The 18487-nt window shown below is 48.4% G+C and overlaps 2 protein-coding genes across 5 annotated transcripts in view; one reads left to right on the plus strand and one right to left on the minus strand.

Moving 5' to 3' along the window:
- Positions 1–18487, minus strand: part of LOC120914292 (saoe class I histocompatibility antigen, A alpha chain-like) — a 583050-nt gene that overhangs the window by 461928 nt on the left and 102635 nt on the right. The gene's annotated exons all lie outside the window — the stretch shown is intronic.
- The window catches only part of LOC120914291 (class I histocompatibility antigen, F10 alpha chain-like), an 82120-nt gene that overhangs the window by 34721 nt on the left and 28912 nt on the right, over positions 1–18487 (plus strand). For all 4 annotated transcript variants that reach the window (XR_005743654.1, XR_005743653.1, XR_005743652.1 and 1 more), the window contains one exon: positions 9320–9598. Coding sequence is in view for 1 of the 4 variants with exons in the window: in XM_040324921.1 (XP_040180855.1) it covers positions 9320–9598 (279 nt within the window). In the remaining 3 variants the exon portion in view is untranslated. The remainder of the gene's footprint in view (positions 1–9319; positions 9599–18487) is intronic.

The raw sequence follows: 18487 nt of genomic DNA on the forward strand, positions 1-18487 counted from the left end.
TAACAGTGTAAATTTGCCCTCAAAATAACTCAACACACAACCATTAGACACAACGCTTTACCGTCGTATTTGCGGCACTTTTCACCACTAGCGGGGGGCGGTTTTACCCCCGCTAGCGGCAGAAAAGGGGTTAAAACCGCCGCTACAGCTGCGTTTTTCCTGACGGTACGGCATCGCTGCTCATTGATTTCAATGGGTAGGAGCGCATTAGGAGCTGTGGGTTCACTGCTCCAAAGGAGCTGCTGGCAGGACTTTTTCTGACGCTCTGCCAGCGCACTGCTCCAGTGTGAAAGCCCCCGGGCTTTCACACTGGAGTGAATGGAGCAGCTGCTTTAGGGCGTTTTGAAGGCACTATTTTTAACGCTATAGAGCTTGCAAAACGCCCCCAGTGTAAAAGGGGTCTTAACTACTTCCAGCCCAAGGACATCATTGGATGTCTGTGAATTTCAGTGGGGATATCTGAATGATAGGTGCAGCTACAGGTATCATTCAGGCATCATCTTTTAGAGACGGCGATTCTGTGCACCGCAAGAATGATCATAGCAGCAGTTCCACCGCTTGATCGTTCTTACTCGCTTGGGTGGGGACATCACCCCCAATCCCGCCGCCCTCTGGTGCTTCTTCAGGCTCTCCCGTGCCATCAGGGACCCGGAGAAAGAACCCACCGCTGCCGGATGATGAGCGTAGAGATATGACCGTTGGAGGCCCGGTGCAACGTTATGACGTTCCATCCGGGCCGCTGTTGTAAACAAAGCCACGATCACGGCTGGAAAGCATGGGATTGTTAATTACATTTTTTTTATCTCATGCTTTCCAGCCTGGAGGAGAGATGTGGGGTTTTATAGACCCCATTTCTCTTCTGTTCATGGACGGACACAGCAGCCTTTGACCCTAGGGTTATATCCGCTTCCTTCAGGAGAGTTTAGGCAGAAAAAAAGCACTATAAGTGTTAACAACACTTTCCTCAGTGCAGCTCCTCCCAGGGGGTGTGGCCCCCCTGGGTATAACCCACACCCTGCTCTAGCAGCCTCAGTTTTTCTCTGCCCAACGACAGGAGAGGATAGGCACTCTGGAGTCCTGTACTCTGGAGATTTTTTCTTGCGATTTTTTTTTTTTTTTTTTCGCTTTTTATTATTTTGTTCCTGCATTTTTTGGATCCTGAGATTCTTCTATCAACTGCCGACTGGGTCTTAGACTCTTGTAGTCCACCCATGTTCGGCCTACGAGCGTTAGCCGGCCCTCAGCTCAGCTCTGGGTCGTCCACGACAGGCACCTTGCTCCAGGGGCGGCCGGGGAACATCTTGTTCTAGGGCACACATATGACCAGCCTTTATGGCTTTGTCACAGTGTGTCTGGCCGACAGCCATGCCATTTATGCGGACGTTGGATCTGTCTGGGATACCTCCAGCCGGTGGTCGCAGGACGGGTAAGTAGTGGCCCCTTGCTTAGGTAAGGTGGTATGGCTGGAAATTTCCCCTGGGAGGTCGACTGAGGGTTTGCCCTGCTTTCCTCTCTCCCTTAATTCCTCTCCCTCCTTTCCCATTTGGGTAGCGGCTGTGAGGGGGGGCTTTTAGGGGTCTCTTTATACACCGGGGCCTGTGTGCTAGCGGGGGCTGTGTGTGTGTTCACTGCAGGGGGCTGTGTGTGTTCACTACAACGTCTTTTGGGGGCTGTGGTGTGTTATGTGCTGTGCTGTAATGCTGTGTCACTTTGGGCTTTTTAAATGCGTAACGGCGGCCATTTTGCCGTAGTCACGCGTTATATGGCTTGGCGGCCATTTTCCTGTGGTCCTATGGCGTTTTTTGCATATACGGCGGCCATCTTGGATTTTGTTTGGCCTCGTGTGGCCGTTTTAGCGCTCAGGAAGACCGCAAATCTCTCTGAGGGGACGGACAGCAGCGCAGCCGGCTTCTCAGCACACTTCAGACTCCTCTCAGCTCGCGCTGCACCGGGCAGGGTGGTGAGTTCCCTGGGGGCCCCCATGCTCTGTGTAACGGCCGGGAGGTGACCATGGGTGTTTTCTGCTTTGCAGTATTGGGTGACACAGCAGTGGGTCACTATGGAGCCTGAGCCAGGTACTTCTTCCCCACAAATGCCTGAGTTAACCCTTGATGCCCCTCACCCTGCCACATCTGTTGAGGCAATGTCGGCTGCCCTGGTGTTTTTTCTCACCAGGTTTGAAGCAACTGGTGCCCGGATGGGGGGTAAAAAGCGCCCCCTCCCTGAGCTTGCTTCTGGGGATGCCTCTGACATAGAACCATGCCCGGCTATTGCCCCTGCCTCTGGTTCTGTAGTGTCAGAGGATGTGGGCTTGACCCACGCGGACAGTGAGGATAAACTTCTCCATGAAACGCGACAGAGAAGGTTTTTTTTCCTGCCTCTGAACGTTCCTGACAGAAAACACCTGTAGTAGTCAATAATGTGCAAAGACACATAGGGCCAGATCCACAAAAGGGATACGACGGCGTATCTGCTGATACGCAGTCGTATCCCTGTTTTTAACTATGCGGCTGATTCATAGAATCAGTTACGCATAGCTAGTCCTAAGATCCGACAGGTGTAATGGACTTACACTGTCGGATCTTAGGATGCAGTACCGCGGCCACCGCTGGGGGCATTTCTCGTCGAAATCCAGCGTCGGGTATGCAAATTAGCACTTACGGAGATCCACAAAGCTTTTTCCCTTCGTTAAGTCTTCGTAAGTGTTAGTTTGCCGTCGCAAAGGTAGGGCTACTTTTACAAAGTGTAAAGTTAGTACACCATGTAAAAGTATACCTGTCTTTCCCGCGTCGCTGTCAAATTTCTTTTTAAAAAAAAATTTTCCCCGCTGCATCTCTTTTTTACCCGCCGCGATTCACAAAACTCGGCGTAACGCAAAGCACGTCGGGAGCATGCGCAGTACGTCTGGCATGGGAGCGCGCCTAATTTAAATGGGACTCACCCCATTTGAATTGGCCCCCCTTGCGCCGGACTGATTTAGGATACACCGCCGCAAATTTCAAGGTAAGTGCTTTGTGGATTGGGCACAGTTTTTCCGCGATTTTAGCTGCATTTCATTGCGTTTGCGTCTAAGCGTTTAGTTCAGAAACCTCATAAGACCCTCCTTATGCTCAAAAATTTTGTGAGACCGGAGTGAGTAGCAGCTGAGAGAGCAGTGTACTTGTATTTAGCATGTCACTTGCCACATCACCTGCCACAAGGTGTGGATTGTCCACTTGCCACATCACCTGGCCACAAGTTGTGGATTGTCCACTGGCCAAGTCACCTGGCCACATCACCTGCCACGTGACCTGCCACAAGTTGTGGATTGTCCACTTGCCACATCACCTGGCCACGTGACCTGCCACAAGTTGTGGATTGTCCACTTGCCACGTCACCTGGCCACAAGTTGTGGATTTCCACTGGCCACGTCACCTGCCACAAGTTGTGGATTGTCCACTTGCCAATCCACCTGGCCACGTCACCTGGCACAAGTTGTGGATTGTCCACTTACCACATCACCTGGCCACAAGTTGTGGATTGTCCACTGGCCACATCACCTAGCCACAACACCTGCCACTAGTTGTGGATTGTCCACTTGCCACATCACCGGGCCCCATCACCTGCCACAAGTTTTGGATTGTCCACTTGCCATGCCACCTGACCACGTCACCTGGCCACATCACCTGCCACAAGTTGTGGAGTGTCCACTTGCCACGTCACCTGGCCACATAACCTGCCTCAACTTGTGTATTGTCCACTGGCCACATCACCTAGCCACGTCACCTGCCACAAGTTGTGGATTGTCTACTTGACACATCACCTGGCCACGTCACCTGGCACAAGTTGTGGATTGTCCACTTGCCACGTCACCTGGCCACAAGTTATGGATTTCCACTGGCCACGTCACCTGCCACATCACCTGCCACGTCACCTGGCCACAAGTTGTGGATTGTCCACTGGCCACATCACCTAGCCACGTCAACTGCCACAAGTTGTGGATTGTCCACTTGCCACATCACCTGGCCACGTCACCTGCCACAAGTTGTGGATTGTCCACTTTCCACTTCACCTGGCCACGTCACCTGCCACAAGTTGTGGATTGTCCACTGGCCACATCACCTGCCACGTCACCTGCCACAAGTTGTGGATTGTCCACTTGCCATGTCACCTGGCCATGTCAACTGCCACAAGTTGTGGATTGTCCATTGGCCATGTCACCTGCCACAATTGTGGATTGTCCACTTGCCATGTCACCTGGCCACGTCACCTGCCACAAGTTGTGAATTGTCCACTAGAATTTTGCGGCGTTTTACCGCATTTGCGTTTATAAGCGTTTGGTTAAGAAACATCATAAGACCCTCCCTAAGCTCAAAAAACAGTATTATTTAACCATTTCAGCCATTTTGTGAGACCAGAGCAGCAGTGTACGTGTATTTAGCGTGTCACTCGCCACGTCACCTGCCTCAAGTTGTGAATTGTCCACTTGCCACGTCATCTGCCACGTCACCTGGCCACGCCACCTGCCACAAATTGTGGATTGTCCACTGGCCACGTCACCTGGCCACGTCACCTGCCACAAGTTGTGGATTGTCCACTTGCCATGTCACCTGGCCACGTCACCTGCCACGTCACCTGGCCACATCACCTGCCACATCACCTGGCCACGTCACCTGCCACGTCACCTGCCACAAGTTGTGGATTGTCCACTGGCCACATCACCTGCCACGTCAACTGGCCACGTCACCTGCCACAAGTTGTGGATTGTCCACTTGCCACGTCACCTGACCACGACACCTGCCACAAGTTGTGGATTGTCCACTGGCCACGTCACCTGCCATGTCACCTGCCACAAGTTGTGGATTGTCCACTTGCCATGTCACCTGGCCACGTCACCTGCCACGTCACCTGGCCACATCACCTGCCACAAGTTGTGGATTGTCCACTGGCCACGTCATCTGCCACGTCACCTGGCCACGCCACCTGCCACAAGTTGTGGATTGTCCACTGGCCACGTCACCTGGCCACGTCACCTGCCACAAGTTGTGGATTGTCCACTTGCCATGTCACCTGCCACGTCACCTGGCCACATCACCTGGCCACGTCACCTGCCACGTCACCTGGCCACGTCACCTGCCACAAGTTGTGGATTGTCCACTGGCCACGTCACCTGCCACGTCAACTGGCCACGTCACCTGCCACAAGTTGTGGATTGTCCACTTGCCACGTCACCTGACCACGACACCTGCCACAAGTTGTGGATTGTCCACTGGCCACGTCACCTGCCATGTCACCTGGCCACGTCACCTGCCACAAGTTGTGGATTGTCCACTTGCCATGTCACCTGGCCACGTCACCTGCCACGTCACCTGGCCACATCACCTGCCACATCACCTGCCACAAGTTGTGGATTGTCCACTGGCCACGTCACCTGCCACGTCAACTGGCCACGTTACCTGCCACAAGTTGTGGATTGTCCACTTGCCACGTCACCTGCCACAAGTGGATTATGCACTTGTCAAATCACCTGGCCACGTCACCTGCCAAAAGTTGTGGATTGTCACCTGGCCACGTCACCTGCCATGTCACCTGGCCACATCACCTGCCACGTCACCTGGCCACATCACCTGCCACAAGTTGTGGATTGTACACTTGCCACGTCACCTGGCCATGTTACCTGCCACAAGTTGTGGATTGTCCACTGGCCACGTGACCTGGCCACGTCACCTGCCACATCACCTGGCCACGTCACCTACCACAAGTTGTGGATTGTCCACTTGCCACGTCACCTGGCCATGTCACCTGCCACAAGTTGTGGATTGTCCACAATGCAATGCAAGCAATTAAATGTTTTTATGTTTTTTTTATGTTTTTTCATCATTTGCCATCATTTTTGAGATTTCTAATGTAAAAAAAATAGGTCACCTTTAAAAACGCCTATAAACAAAATTTTGGGTTCAGACGCAAAAGTTTTCGCGTTTCAGACGCAAATCGCGGCTAAACGCGGCAAAACGCGGTGCCGGCATTTTGCCGCGTTTAGCGGCGTTTTGCCACCATTTGCGTTTGAAACGCGAAAACTTTTGCGTCTGAACCCAAAATTTGGCTTCTGAAAAAACGAGCCCAAACCCAACTGCTTTAAAACGCAAAAAAAACGTGAATGTGTGCATGGACACATAGGATAACATTAAATGTGTTCAGGGGCAGTTGAAAATAATGCCCAAATGCCTCTGAACTCGAGTTTACCAGCGTCTTGTGTGCATGGGGCCTTAGGCTCCATTCACATTGGCTGTCCAATCGCTGCTTCTACAGGAGTTTTGTGTTCTCCCTGTAGAAGCAGCTCAATGTCACCCTGTGTCCATACACATTAGAACGATGAGAGGCCTATTTTGAGCTCAGCAATTAGAGGCAGGAAAAAAATGTTCTGGTTTGCGTTTCTGATTGAAGCTTTTTAGCAGAAAAAAAACCGCAAAGCTCTCCTAAACTTGCCTCAACATGTGTACAAAAATACACTATATGAACTTTTTTTTGGCCAAGAGAACTGAAGTTTTTTTTTTTTAAGCCCAGTGTGCATGGAGCCTAAGGGGGTGGTAAAATTACAAGTTTAACCACTTAAGGACCGCCGCCTGTACATATACGTCAGCAGAGCGGCACGGCTGGGCATAGGCACGTACAGGTACGTCCCATTTGGGATGCGAGCCGTGGGTCCCCGGCGTGCTCGCGACCAGTCCGGAGCTGCGGGACCCACTGACCCGATCGCCGCCTGTGTCCCGCGATCGGGTCACAGAGCTGAAAAACAGGGAGAGGTAAGTGTAAACAAACATCTCCCTGTTCTTCTCAGTGACACTGTCAGTGATCATCTGTTCCCTGTCATCGGGAACAGCGATCAATGACGTGACACAGCAAGCCACGCCCCCTAACAGTTATCACTCCCTAGGTCACACTTAACCCTTTCAGCGCCCCCTACAGGTTAACCCCTTCACTGCCAGTGTTATTATAGTAATCAGTGCATTTTTATAGCACTGATCGCTGTAAAAATGACAATGGCCCAAAAATGGTGTCAAAAGTGTCCGATGTGTCCGCCATAATGTCACGATATAAAAAAAAAAAAACGCTGATCAGCGCCATTACTAGTATTAAAAAAAAATCATTAACCGGTTGCCGACCGCCGCATGTACATGTACATCCACAGAATGGCACGTACAGGCATATGGGCGTACATGTACGTCCCCGCCTTTCCGCGGTTCGGGGGTCCGATCGGGACCCCCCCCCCCCCGGTACATGCGGCGGTCGGAAACCCGCGGGGAGCGATCCGGGACGAGGGCGCGGCTATTCGTTTCTAGCCGCCCCCTCGCGATCGCTCCCCAGAGCTGAAGAACGGGGAGAGCCGTGTGTAAACACGGCTTCCCCGTGCTTTACTGTGGCGGCTGCATCGATCGAGTGATCCTTTTTATAGGGAGACTCGATCGATGACGTCAGACCTACAGCCACACCCCCCTACAGTTGTAAACACACACTAGGTGAAGCCTAACTCCTTCAGCGCCCCCTGTGGTTAACTCCCAAACTCCAACTGTCATTTTCACAATAAAGAATGAAATTTAAATGCATTTTTTGCTGTGAAAATGACAATGGTTCCAAAAATGTGTCAAAATTGTCCGAAGTGTCCGCCATAATGTCGCAGTCACGAAAAAAAAATCGCTGATCGCCGCCATTAGTAGTAAAAAAATAAAAATATCCCCTATTTTGTAAACGCTATAAATTTTGCGCAAACCATTCGATAAACGCTTATTGCGATTTTTTTTTTTACCAAAAATATGTAGAAGAATACGTATCGGCCTAAACTGAGGAAAAAAAAATGTTATATATGTTTTTGGGGGATATTTATTACAGCAAAAAGTAAAAAATATTGCATTTTTTTTCAAAATTGTCGCTCTATTTTTGTTTATAGCGCAAAAAATAAAAACCGCAGAGGTGATCAAATACCACCAAAAGAAAGCTCTATCTGTGGGGAAAAAAGGACGCCAATTTTGTTTGGGAGCCACGTCGCACGACTGCGCAATTGTCTGTTAAAGCGACGCAGTGCCGAATCGCAAAACCTGGCTTGGGCATTTAGCTGCCTAAACCAGTTAAAAATGCCATAAAACAGTCCCCTATTTTGTAGAAGCTATAACTTTTGCCCAAACTATTTTTTACCAAAAAATATGTAGAAGAATACGTATCGGCCTAAACTGAGGGAAAAAAAATGTTTTATATATTTTTTGGGTATATTTATTATGGCAAAAAGTTTAAAATATTGATTTTTTTTCAAAATTGTCGCTCTTTTTTTGTTTATAGCGCAAAAAATAAAAAACGTAGAAGTGATCAAATACCACCAAAAGAAAGCTCTATTTGTGGGAAAAAAAGGACGTAAATTTTGTTTGGGAGCCACGTCGCACGACCGCACAATTGTCAGTTAAAGCGACGCAGTGCCGAATTGCAAAAAGTGGCCTGGTCCTTTAGCAACAAAATGGTCCGGGGCTTAAGTGGTTAAGCTAAGCCTTAGGGTTTACATCAGTGGTTAACCTATGAGCTAAAGGGGACCTCAAATGTGGCCCCTGACATCACCACTTATGGTTTATTTATGTAATGCTTGAGAGAACTGTCACACTGCAGACCTAATAGAGGAAATGAGTGTCAGAGAGTGAGGACAGGATACGTTGTTGGCTGGGAATATGTTGCAGAAAACAATACAAAGCTGGGAACATGATACATGAGATTAGTAGAGACCAATGTTATTACCCTCATCAGTGTTCCCACTACAGACTACTGAGGGTCGCACATCATATACCAAAGGGGCCGCAGGTTGGGCATCAGGGTTTACATACATTTTGAGATCTATAAATGATTCTGTGAAAAAAATAAGTTTGGTTGATTCTGGATTCTACAATGCTAATTTGCACAATGTGTGACGTGCAGCAACCTATATCAGTATTCAGCTTTTATTGTTCTGAATGCTTTAAAGTGCAAAATCTGATTGGTTGATGGAGGTGTCTGCACTTTTTCTATCAATACTCTTTGGATTGCCATATTTCATCTTCCTGATTGTTTTCTCCTGGATCTCTTGTATGAATGGTCTTATATAGGAATATCATCAGGACTGTGCTCTGTGTTGATGTCTCTATACTCTGCTGACATCATTTCCAGCTCATCTTCTATTATAGTGAATGATGGTGACTGTGGCCTCATGTCCTTATTCTGGAGATCATCATTTGTGTCCACATTCATCTCACACTCACAGGAGGAATATTGATTAGATTTGTCAGTAGATCACATATATTGTTTTCTCTTTTTTTCTCTCTCTCAGTGCCCCCAGAGGTGAAGGTGTGGGGTCATCGTCAGTCGGATGATGTGACCACACTTCAGTGCCTGGTGTACGGGTTTCACCCCCGACCTGTGGATGTGAAGTGGGTGAGGAATGGAGAAGACCATATTCCTTCATATGAAAAGACTGCAATTCTCCCCCATCCTGATGGCACCTATCAGATCAGAGTCAGTGTGGAAGTGCCAACAAGGGAGGGAGACTCTTACTCCTGTCATGTGGACCACAGCAGTCTGGGGAATGAGACCCTCAGTGTGATATGGGGTGAGTATGGAGAACCTCTACTGTCCATACACTGTGGGATTATCACAAGTAATGCCATCAATGAAAACATCCCTTGTAATAAGCTGGCTGTGTTTGTGTTACTAAGTGAATGACAATGAGTGTAACCGAGGAGCAAAACAAAGTACTGAAATATATAAGTAAAATTCAGAGAACACCCAGCAGTGTTTGGGGTGGTTGGTCATTTGTTGAGATTTGGAATCCATTTACAATGAAAGATCTGAATGTGTATAGTAATCTGTAGAAAATTCCAGGATCTTCTTGTCATTGGCATAGCATCATTCTATATTTTACTAATTATCACTGATCACTCTCAGATATATGAAATATATTGTTCTTGATATATTAACCTTCCTAGCGGTATTCCCGAGTCTGGCTCGGGGGGGGGGGGGGGGGGAGATTTTTATACCAAAAGCGGTATCCCCGAGCCAGACTCGGGCTTGCCTCGCTGCAGCCAGAGACAAAGTTACTTACCTTGTCCCTGGATCCAGCGATGCCACCGCGCTGTGTGAGCGAGCGGGACCTCGCTCGATTCACAGTGTCCTGTGCCGCCGATCTTCGTTCCCTGCGACGTTACGACGCACGGGGGCGGAGAACGGCGCCAAATTCAAAAAAGTAAACAAACACCTTACATACAGTATTCTGTAGGGGTGCAACGGATCAAAAAACTCACGGTTCGGATCGTTCCTCGGATCAGGAGTCACGGATCGGATCATTTTTCGGATCAGCAAAAAAAAAATTGCAGCCTCACTGTGCCTCAAATTGCCGCCTCACTGTGCCCCAAATTGCCGCCTCACTGTGCCCCAAATTGCCGCCTCCCTGTGCCTCAAATTGCCGCCTCCCTGTGCCTCAAATTGCCGCCTCCCTGTGCCTCAAATTGCCGCCTCCCTGTGCCTCAAATTGCCGCCTCCCTGTGCCTCAAATTGCCGCCTCCCTGTGCCTCAAATTGCCGCCTCACTGTGCCCCAAATTGCCGCCTCCTGTGCCCCAAATTGCCGCCTCGCCAGGGTGGAAGAAGTGAGAGGGCAGCCAGCAGGGCTGGATTTCCTTTCCCTGCCACCCCAAGGCCAGGTTATGCAATGCACCCCCTCCCCACCAACCGAACCACCCCCCCGGAGAATAGCAGTTGTATGGCAGGGGCGGCACGGTTAGTTCAAATATTTTTTGTTTCTTCTTTTTTTTATATTACATTATCACTTTTTTTTTTGTAGCTTGTCGTTTTTACTTTTTTAATTTTTGTATAATTTTCTTATTTTTAATATTATTTTTCTTCTTCTTTACTTTTTAATTACTTATTTTTTTATTAATTGAATTATTTCTTATTTGTTTTTACATTTAACTTTATTGCTATCACACAGGAGAAAACAATTCCCTGTGTCATAGCAATTGAAGGTGACAGGTTCTCTTTGTTAACCCTGTCAGCTCCAAAAACAGTCCTCACAGTTGAGATGGGAAGAGCACAGCTCACCCATCTCACTGTGTGCTATTTGCAGCAGGCACAGGAGACTCGGCAGCTGGGGGGAGGAGGAACGGACGGACGGACGGACGGCAGCTGGAGGGGGGGGGGGGGAACGGACTGACGGCAGCTGGGGGGAGGGAGGGGGGGAACGGACTGCAGCTGGAGGGGGGGGAACGGACGGACGGACGGCAGCTGGGGGGAACGGACTGACGGCAGCTGGGGGGAGGGGGGGTTATCAGAGCCAGCAGGGAGAAGTGTGGGGGGAACGGATGGACAGCAGCAGCACATTGTCTCTGCTAGAAACCAACTGAACTCACCGCCCGTATGTTTAAACGTCTCCACTCCTGCTCGTACACAGCCCCACCTCCTCCTAAGCCCACGTTGTAATAGACAAAACACATCAGCGCATTGGACACGCATTCTGTCTATCACAGCGTGGTTAGGAGCAGGCGGGCTGTGTGCAAACAGAGCGGAGACAATTTCAATGTGTTTTTTTACCGCTTTGCTCTGCAGTCCCGCGGCACGCCACGGATCACGTGTGTGCCGATCCGAAGTCATTGATCCGTGCGGATCACGGATCAATGACGATCCGTTGCACTCCTAGTATTCTGTAATCTTATAGATTACAGTACTGTATGAAATAAATACACACACCCTTTGTCCCTAGTGGTCTGCCCAGTGCCCTACATGTTCTTTTATATAATAAAAACTGTTCTTTCTGCCTGCAAACTGTAGATTGTCCATAGCAACCAAAAGTGTCCCTTTATGTCAAAAATGGTTTTAGAGCAGCTAAAAAACAGCGATAATAAATTATAATCACTTGCAGAATTGTGCGATAGCGATTTGTGGGGAAATTCGTCATAAAGAAATAAAAGTAATGACAGCGACAATTCTGCAACTGAGCAAATTTCAGTGATTTTGAGTTGATTACATTATTGAATAATTATATTATTACTTGTTATAATTATTTATAATTATTTATTATATTATAATTTATAATTTTGTTTTTAAAAAAATGTCATACCGCCAGGGAGGTTAATCATTATCACAAGTATTTCATCAATGTTCTATTCTGTAATATCGCCAATGGTAATATTTGTTTTTTGTACCTAGGTAACTATATTTATAGGGTTAGTTCATACACAAGAGTGGATGTAAACCCGATGTCACAATGTAGAGAATAAGATTTTCCTATCATCTGTGCCCAGTCTTGCCACACAGAGTTAATCCAGCTCTGAGCAATCCTCTTTTATTGTTCAGTGAAATAAAACGGACTTACAGAGAAAAACCGAAGTCCGTTCCGCCCCCATGCTTCAAGTGACAGGTTATTTACATATCTCGTGCACTAGCCTGGAGACATGCACATCCTGTGTAAAAAGTTCACAATTCACATCCCCCTCCAGCTCTCCCAGGATTGGCTGCATTTACTGTGTTTTGACTAGATGTTTCTCATAATATGGGGTGTGATCTACAGTCAGTGTGACGAGGAAATGTATGCTGCAGTGAACAGCCATCAGAATATACATGGACAAGTGATTAGGGGAGATGTATTTAGTCAGAGCTGGGCAGAGTAGAAGCTTGAGGGATCTTCTTATTGTTATATTGCAGTGTGTGTCTGAGGTCACCTGATCACAGATACAACATTCCTTTATATTACCAGGATGTGGGAGAGGGCTGTCTTTCTCACTTTTTATACTTGCACCCAGTAAGGCTGAATGAGCTTAGGGCTGGTTCACATTAGTGCGCTGTTTTGGCAGTCCCTCCTAGAAAATTGGGTCCGTGTCGGCTTCGGTTGCTCGGACCACAGTACCTCAGTCCCCGTCTGGAGCCTAACGCCCCGGGGGATCAGGGTTTGGGTCCCTCTTCACAGGAGGACCACTTGACGTTGCACCCTTCTGCACGTTTTTGTGAACACTCTTTATGTGTGTGCACATTTTTTCTGCACCGGGTGGAGTTTTTTGGGTGTGTTCACACGCCATAGGCTTTTAAAAAAACAAACAAAAAAAAATAGTGCGCTGTGCGAGATCGCAAGTGATTTGCAGCGCAAATCACATGCGATGTCTGTGCAGTGCGATTTTAGCCATACAGATAGTATGGCTGATATCACACCACATTTGGACCAAACACACACAGGACCCTTTTTTTTGGTCCGCACCAGATTCGCATAGGTGTTCACACCTATGCAATCTGATTCATGTCCTAACTGTCAGTTCGCAGTGCGATATGCGAGCTGAAATGGGGTGTCATGCTGGGGAGTGTCATGCAATGGTAATCATTGCATGACACTCCCCAGCAGTTCGCATATGGCAGTGTGAACTGCCGTGCAAGTCGGGTGCGATGTGGGAACCCACAGTGGATTTGCAGGGTTACCGAATTGCACCAGTGTGAACCCAGCCTCAAAGTATACAGCCTACAAATGTCACCTGACTTCTCCCACCAAGGCATGGTTAACACTGGTGCGATTCGGTAACCCTGCGAATCCACTGTGGGTTCCCACATCGCACCCGACTCGCACGGCAGTTCACACTGCCATATGCAAACTTCTGGGGAGTGTCATACAATGGTAATGACACCCCCATTTCAGCTCGCATATCGCACTGCGAACTGACAGTTAGGACATGAATCAGATTGCATAGGTGTGAACACCTATGCGAATCTGGTGCGGACCAAAAAAAAGGGTCCTGTGTGTGTTTGGTCCAAATGTGATGCGGTTTCAGCCATACAGTTTGTATGGCTGAAATCGCATCGCACAGACATCGCATGTGAGCCGAACAGCTATGCGGTGCGATTCGCAGGAATGTGGAGTGTACAGTGGTGGGTAGTATGTGCAGGATGGTGTCAGAATATTGGACAGTGTCAGATATTTTTTTTATTTTACAATTTAATTATTTTTTTCAAAAGTTTTTTTGGGACCAGTGGATTTTTTTTTTTTTTTTTTTTATACATTTTTACAATTACATTTTTTAATATTTTTTTTACAATTTATTTGTGCACCATTGATGGGAGGGTGGGGTTTTATTTTTTAAATATATTTTTTCACAGTGCTTTTGGAAAAGGGGGTAGGGGGGTGGGGCAGTAGTTGGTGTCAGTAGGGCAATGGTTAGTGGGGCAGTGGGATAGTGGACGATGTCAGTGGGGTAGTGGACGGTGTCAGTGGGGTAGTGGTCGATGTCAGTGGGGTAGTGGTCGGTGTCAGTGGACGATGTCAGTGGGGTAGAGGTCGGTGTCTGGTGTCAGTGGGGTAGTGAATGGTGTCAATTGGGTAGAGTCAGGCCTCGTACACACGAGGGGACAGTCCGATGAAAACGGTCCGCCGGACCATTTTCATCGGACATGTCCGCTGGGAGATTTCGGTCTGATGGCTGTACACACCATCAAACCGAAATCCGCACGGACAGAGAACGCGGTGACGTAGACGATCTCTATCGCGCGAGTTCAATGCTTCCATGCGTCGAATCAATTCGACGCATGCGCGGGATTTCAGTCCGCTGTTTAGACGTACTAACCAGCGGACATGTCCGCCGTACAGCTTTCCAGCGGACATGTTTCTTAGCATGCTAAGAAACATTTGTCCGCTGGAAATCTGTCCGCTAGCCTGTACACACGATCGAATCTGTCCGCTGACACTGGTCCGCGGACCAGTTTCAGCTGACATGTCCGGTCGTGCGTACGAGGCCTCAGTGGACAATGTCAGTGGGGTAGTGGTCGGTGTCAGTGGACGATGTCAGTGGGATAGTGGTCGGTGTCAGTGGTCTTGGGGCTCTGGACCGTGTCGGTATGGGGGGGGGGGCGGTTGTGGTGTCCGTTGTTTTATTTTTTCAATTTCATTTTTTTATTTTTATTTTTTGGATTATTTTTTTTTATCAGCCCTGTTGGGGGCGTTGGTGACATGTCAGGGGTCTAAACAGAGACCCCTGACATCTCCCATTTGAGACAGAGAAAGGGACAGAGGACATTCATTCCCCAGTCCTTTTCTCTGCACAGAAGATGAATGGAGAGAAGACAGAATCTCCCCTCCATTCATAAACTGAAGCAGAGTAACACACAGGTTACTCTGCTCAGTTATCACAGGACACAGAGCGATCGGTAATGAACGCTCTCTGTGTCCCATTCAGAAAAGAGAGGGGCTGGTAATTGGCCCCTTTCGCCACTCTCCATCCTGACAGATTCCCCCCCCTCGCAGCCCACGGGAGAGGAGAGAGGGAAGCCATCAGCTGCGAGGGAGAGGGGGGTGGAGGGCATATCTTCTATCAAAGTTCTTTAGCGGGGGGGGGGGATAGGTGCTGCCGCAAGACCCCGTTTTTTTTTTACCCTCCAATCCAAGTTGTTGAGCGGGGGGGGGGGGGTGTGTTTTGCTGCGGGACACCCGAGGGGGGTGCTGTCGTGGGACTTGCAATCCAAGTTGTTGAGCGTCGGGGGGGTTTCTGGTGCTGCCGCGATAAAGTTTTTTTTTAACCCTGCAATCCAAGTTGTTGACGGGGGGTTGCAGGTGCTGCCACGGGACACCGTGTTTTTTAACCTTGAAATTAAAGTTGTTTTTGCCAGGGGGGGTGTCAGGGTGCTCTGCTGCGGGAATCTGTTGGGTATGCACAGAAACTGTGCTTGTTGGGAGTTGAAGAAAAAGGGGGGCGATGGGGGAGGCAGACACGGAAGGACAGTCTGGGATGATCGGTGCAGTAGGGACATCTGTGGACACCGCGATCCCCCATACATGGCTTTTCAGGTGAAAGCCACGGGAGGGAGAGAAGAAGAAGCGGCTGATGAAAACCATGCATGGGGGATCGTGGTGTTCACAGATGTTCCTACTGCACCGATCATCCCCTGACTATCCCTTCTTCACAGAACGCGCTCTGTCACTCCTGCACATGCACGCCAGTCTAAACAGGCGTGAGGCTCGTCCTCGCAATGCTGGCTGGCCGTGGGAGTGTAGTGGTTGGCGGAGGAGTCCTGTGACGTCACGACTCCGCCCACCGAGCGCCGGGAAAGAAAAACGCCCACAGATTCTGCAGTTTTGCAGGGCTTCTGACAGGTGAGGGGGTGACATTTATAATTAATGAATACATGAAGGAGGCTAGTATAGAGTTATAGATTACAACAGTATTAATGATTTAAATTTGATGACAGTGGGTTTACATCCACTTTAAAGGAAACCATAGGGGTTATAAAGTAAGAGCCTCTGGGTAAGATATGTAAATACAAGCATTGAAGGTACCATCATCCTGAGATCATATGAAATATTTTGGGTCTAAGGTCCCCAGACCAGAGAACCAAGGGGGAAGGAATTGGCCAATTAGGACTATCGCGGTACAGGTATATAAATGAATGGGTCCCGGGACTGCTGCGACTTCACCCAGTCCACAGCATTAGATGCTGGCATCACTACCCTGATGCTACCATGGGTCCTTGTATGCCCCCCCCATACCACATACTCTTACCACTTCTACATGTTGTGCTGAATTCACAGGCACTTCAATAGGTGCCACTATCGGGCTCCTACTCCTGGGACCCCCCTATATATCATCACCTATAGTGTTATTAAGACTAGCAGGACATTCCTTCCTTGTGTCTCCCCCGGCTACCGCATGGGACCCTGCAGGGTTACGCCCGCTTTTTCCACCTTGGCGGGACCTGTCTAGATTTTCTCCTGAGGAAACTGATTTTTCTGCGAAACTAGTTGAGACTGCCATAACCCTCAACCCATCGTGTTTTTCTCCTCATCGGGGGATCTTCAGTTTGGTGTTGTCATAGGTTATCATTATTTTAATTGTGTGACCTTGTCTGTTTATGTTTTGAATAAAAATTTATTTTTTGTTTTAAATACTTATCCTCATTTATGTACCTGTACCGCGATAGTCCTAATTGGCCCATTCCTTCCCCCTTGGTTCTCTGGTCTGGGGACCTTAGACCCCAAATATTTCATAAAACCATAGGGGTTGTCATCACTGACCTGTTGGTAATTGCCTGATTGTCACACTGACCTGTCACGAATGTCACGTCTACCTAAATGCAAGTGGTCAGACACTATAGCTGGCTACTGTGTGCTTCACCTATAGAAAGCCCCCTTTCCCTTAAGACAAGCAGGCCTACCGGTACTTGGTTGACCTCAGGACTTAACACAATGCTATAGTGCCTGGCCACCACACCTGGGCAGACGCGAACCGAGGGAACAACAGATTACATGCAGATAGCAGACAGACAGCATGGTTCAAAGACAGTCCAGGTAATAAGGCATGCAGAGTTCAGGGGTAGTCCAATATTCGATCCGGGTCATACACAGGGAAGTCTAACAGCCGAGCAGAGCAGGCAAATGGGAGGCTTGATCAGAACAATGCAGGTCTCTGTCTCTATCACAAGCGAGGGATAGAGTGTTCGGTTTGCTTATATCAGGTGACTGACCAGATCAATCAGTTAACAGGTGAACACAGACGGGGAGGAAAAGCATCAGCCAACACCCGGGTGCTGGAATGAGGAACAGGGGCACTAAGTGATCATGATATGACTCTTTGGCTTCACAAACCCAGAACAAGTATAAAAAGAAAGAAAGTAAGAAATCCTATTTTTACTCTGATTTAGCTTATTTGTTCCAGGCCAGTGACATAGAAAATAGTGAAACCAGATGGTCAGCATGACATCCAAGTAAATGTAATTTCCCAAAGGCGTTCATCAATGGCAGGCTCGTGATTTCTCTCAGGAAATGTATTTATTTCAGGTACTTATATAGCGCTGTAAATTTTCACAGCGCTTTACATATACATTGTACATTCACATCAGTCCATGCCCTCAAGGAGCTTACAACCTAAGGTCCCTAACACATATTGAGGGCTTTCACAATGGAGCGGTGCGCTGGCATGTCCTGCTAGCAGCATCTTTGGAGCGGTGAAAGAGCAGTGTGTATACCGCTCCCCACCGCTCCTGCCCATTGAAATGAATGGGCACCGCGGCTACAGCAGCGCTTTGTGGGTGGTTTTAACCCTTTTTCGGCCGCTAGCGGGGGTTAAAAGCGCCCAGCTAGCGCCCGAATACCCCCGCAAATACGACAGTAAAGTGCCGCTAAAAATAGCGGCGCTTTACCGCCGACGCCCCAGTGTGAAAGGGGCCTAAGTAGTTTGCCTATAACATGAGCGGAGCCTGTGTATGAGCTTTTCCACACCGTAATGTGTATTAGGCCCCTTTCACACATGCCTTCCGTTTGTTTCATCGGTTCAGTCACTTTTTTTAAAGAAAAAACAGATCAGTTGGCATCAGTTCATCAGTTTTTACATCCACTTAACCACTTGAGTAACATTTTTGGTTTACATTAGAGCTGCAGGATTCTGGATAAAATGAGAATCACAATTGTTTTGCTCACGATTCTCGCGGCGTAACATCATATTTCACATTTATACAAACAAATTGGGCTAACTTTACTGTTTA

Source organism: Rana temporaria, chromosome 9, assembly GCF_905171775.1.
Source record: "Rana temporaria chromosome 9, aRanTem1.1, whole genome shotgun sequence".
Classification (NCBI taxonomy): Eukaryota; Metazoa; Chordata; class Amphibia; order Anura; family Ranidae; genus Rana; species Rana temporaria.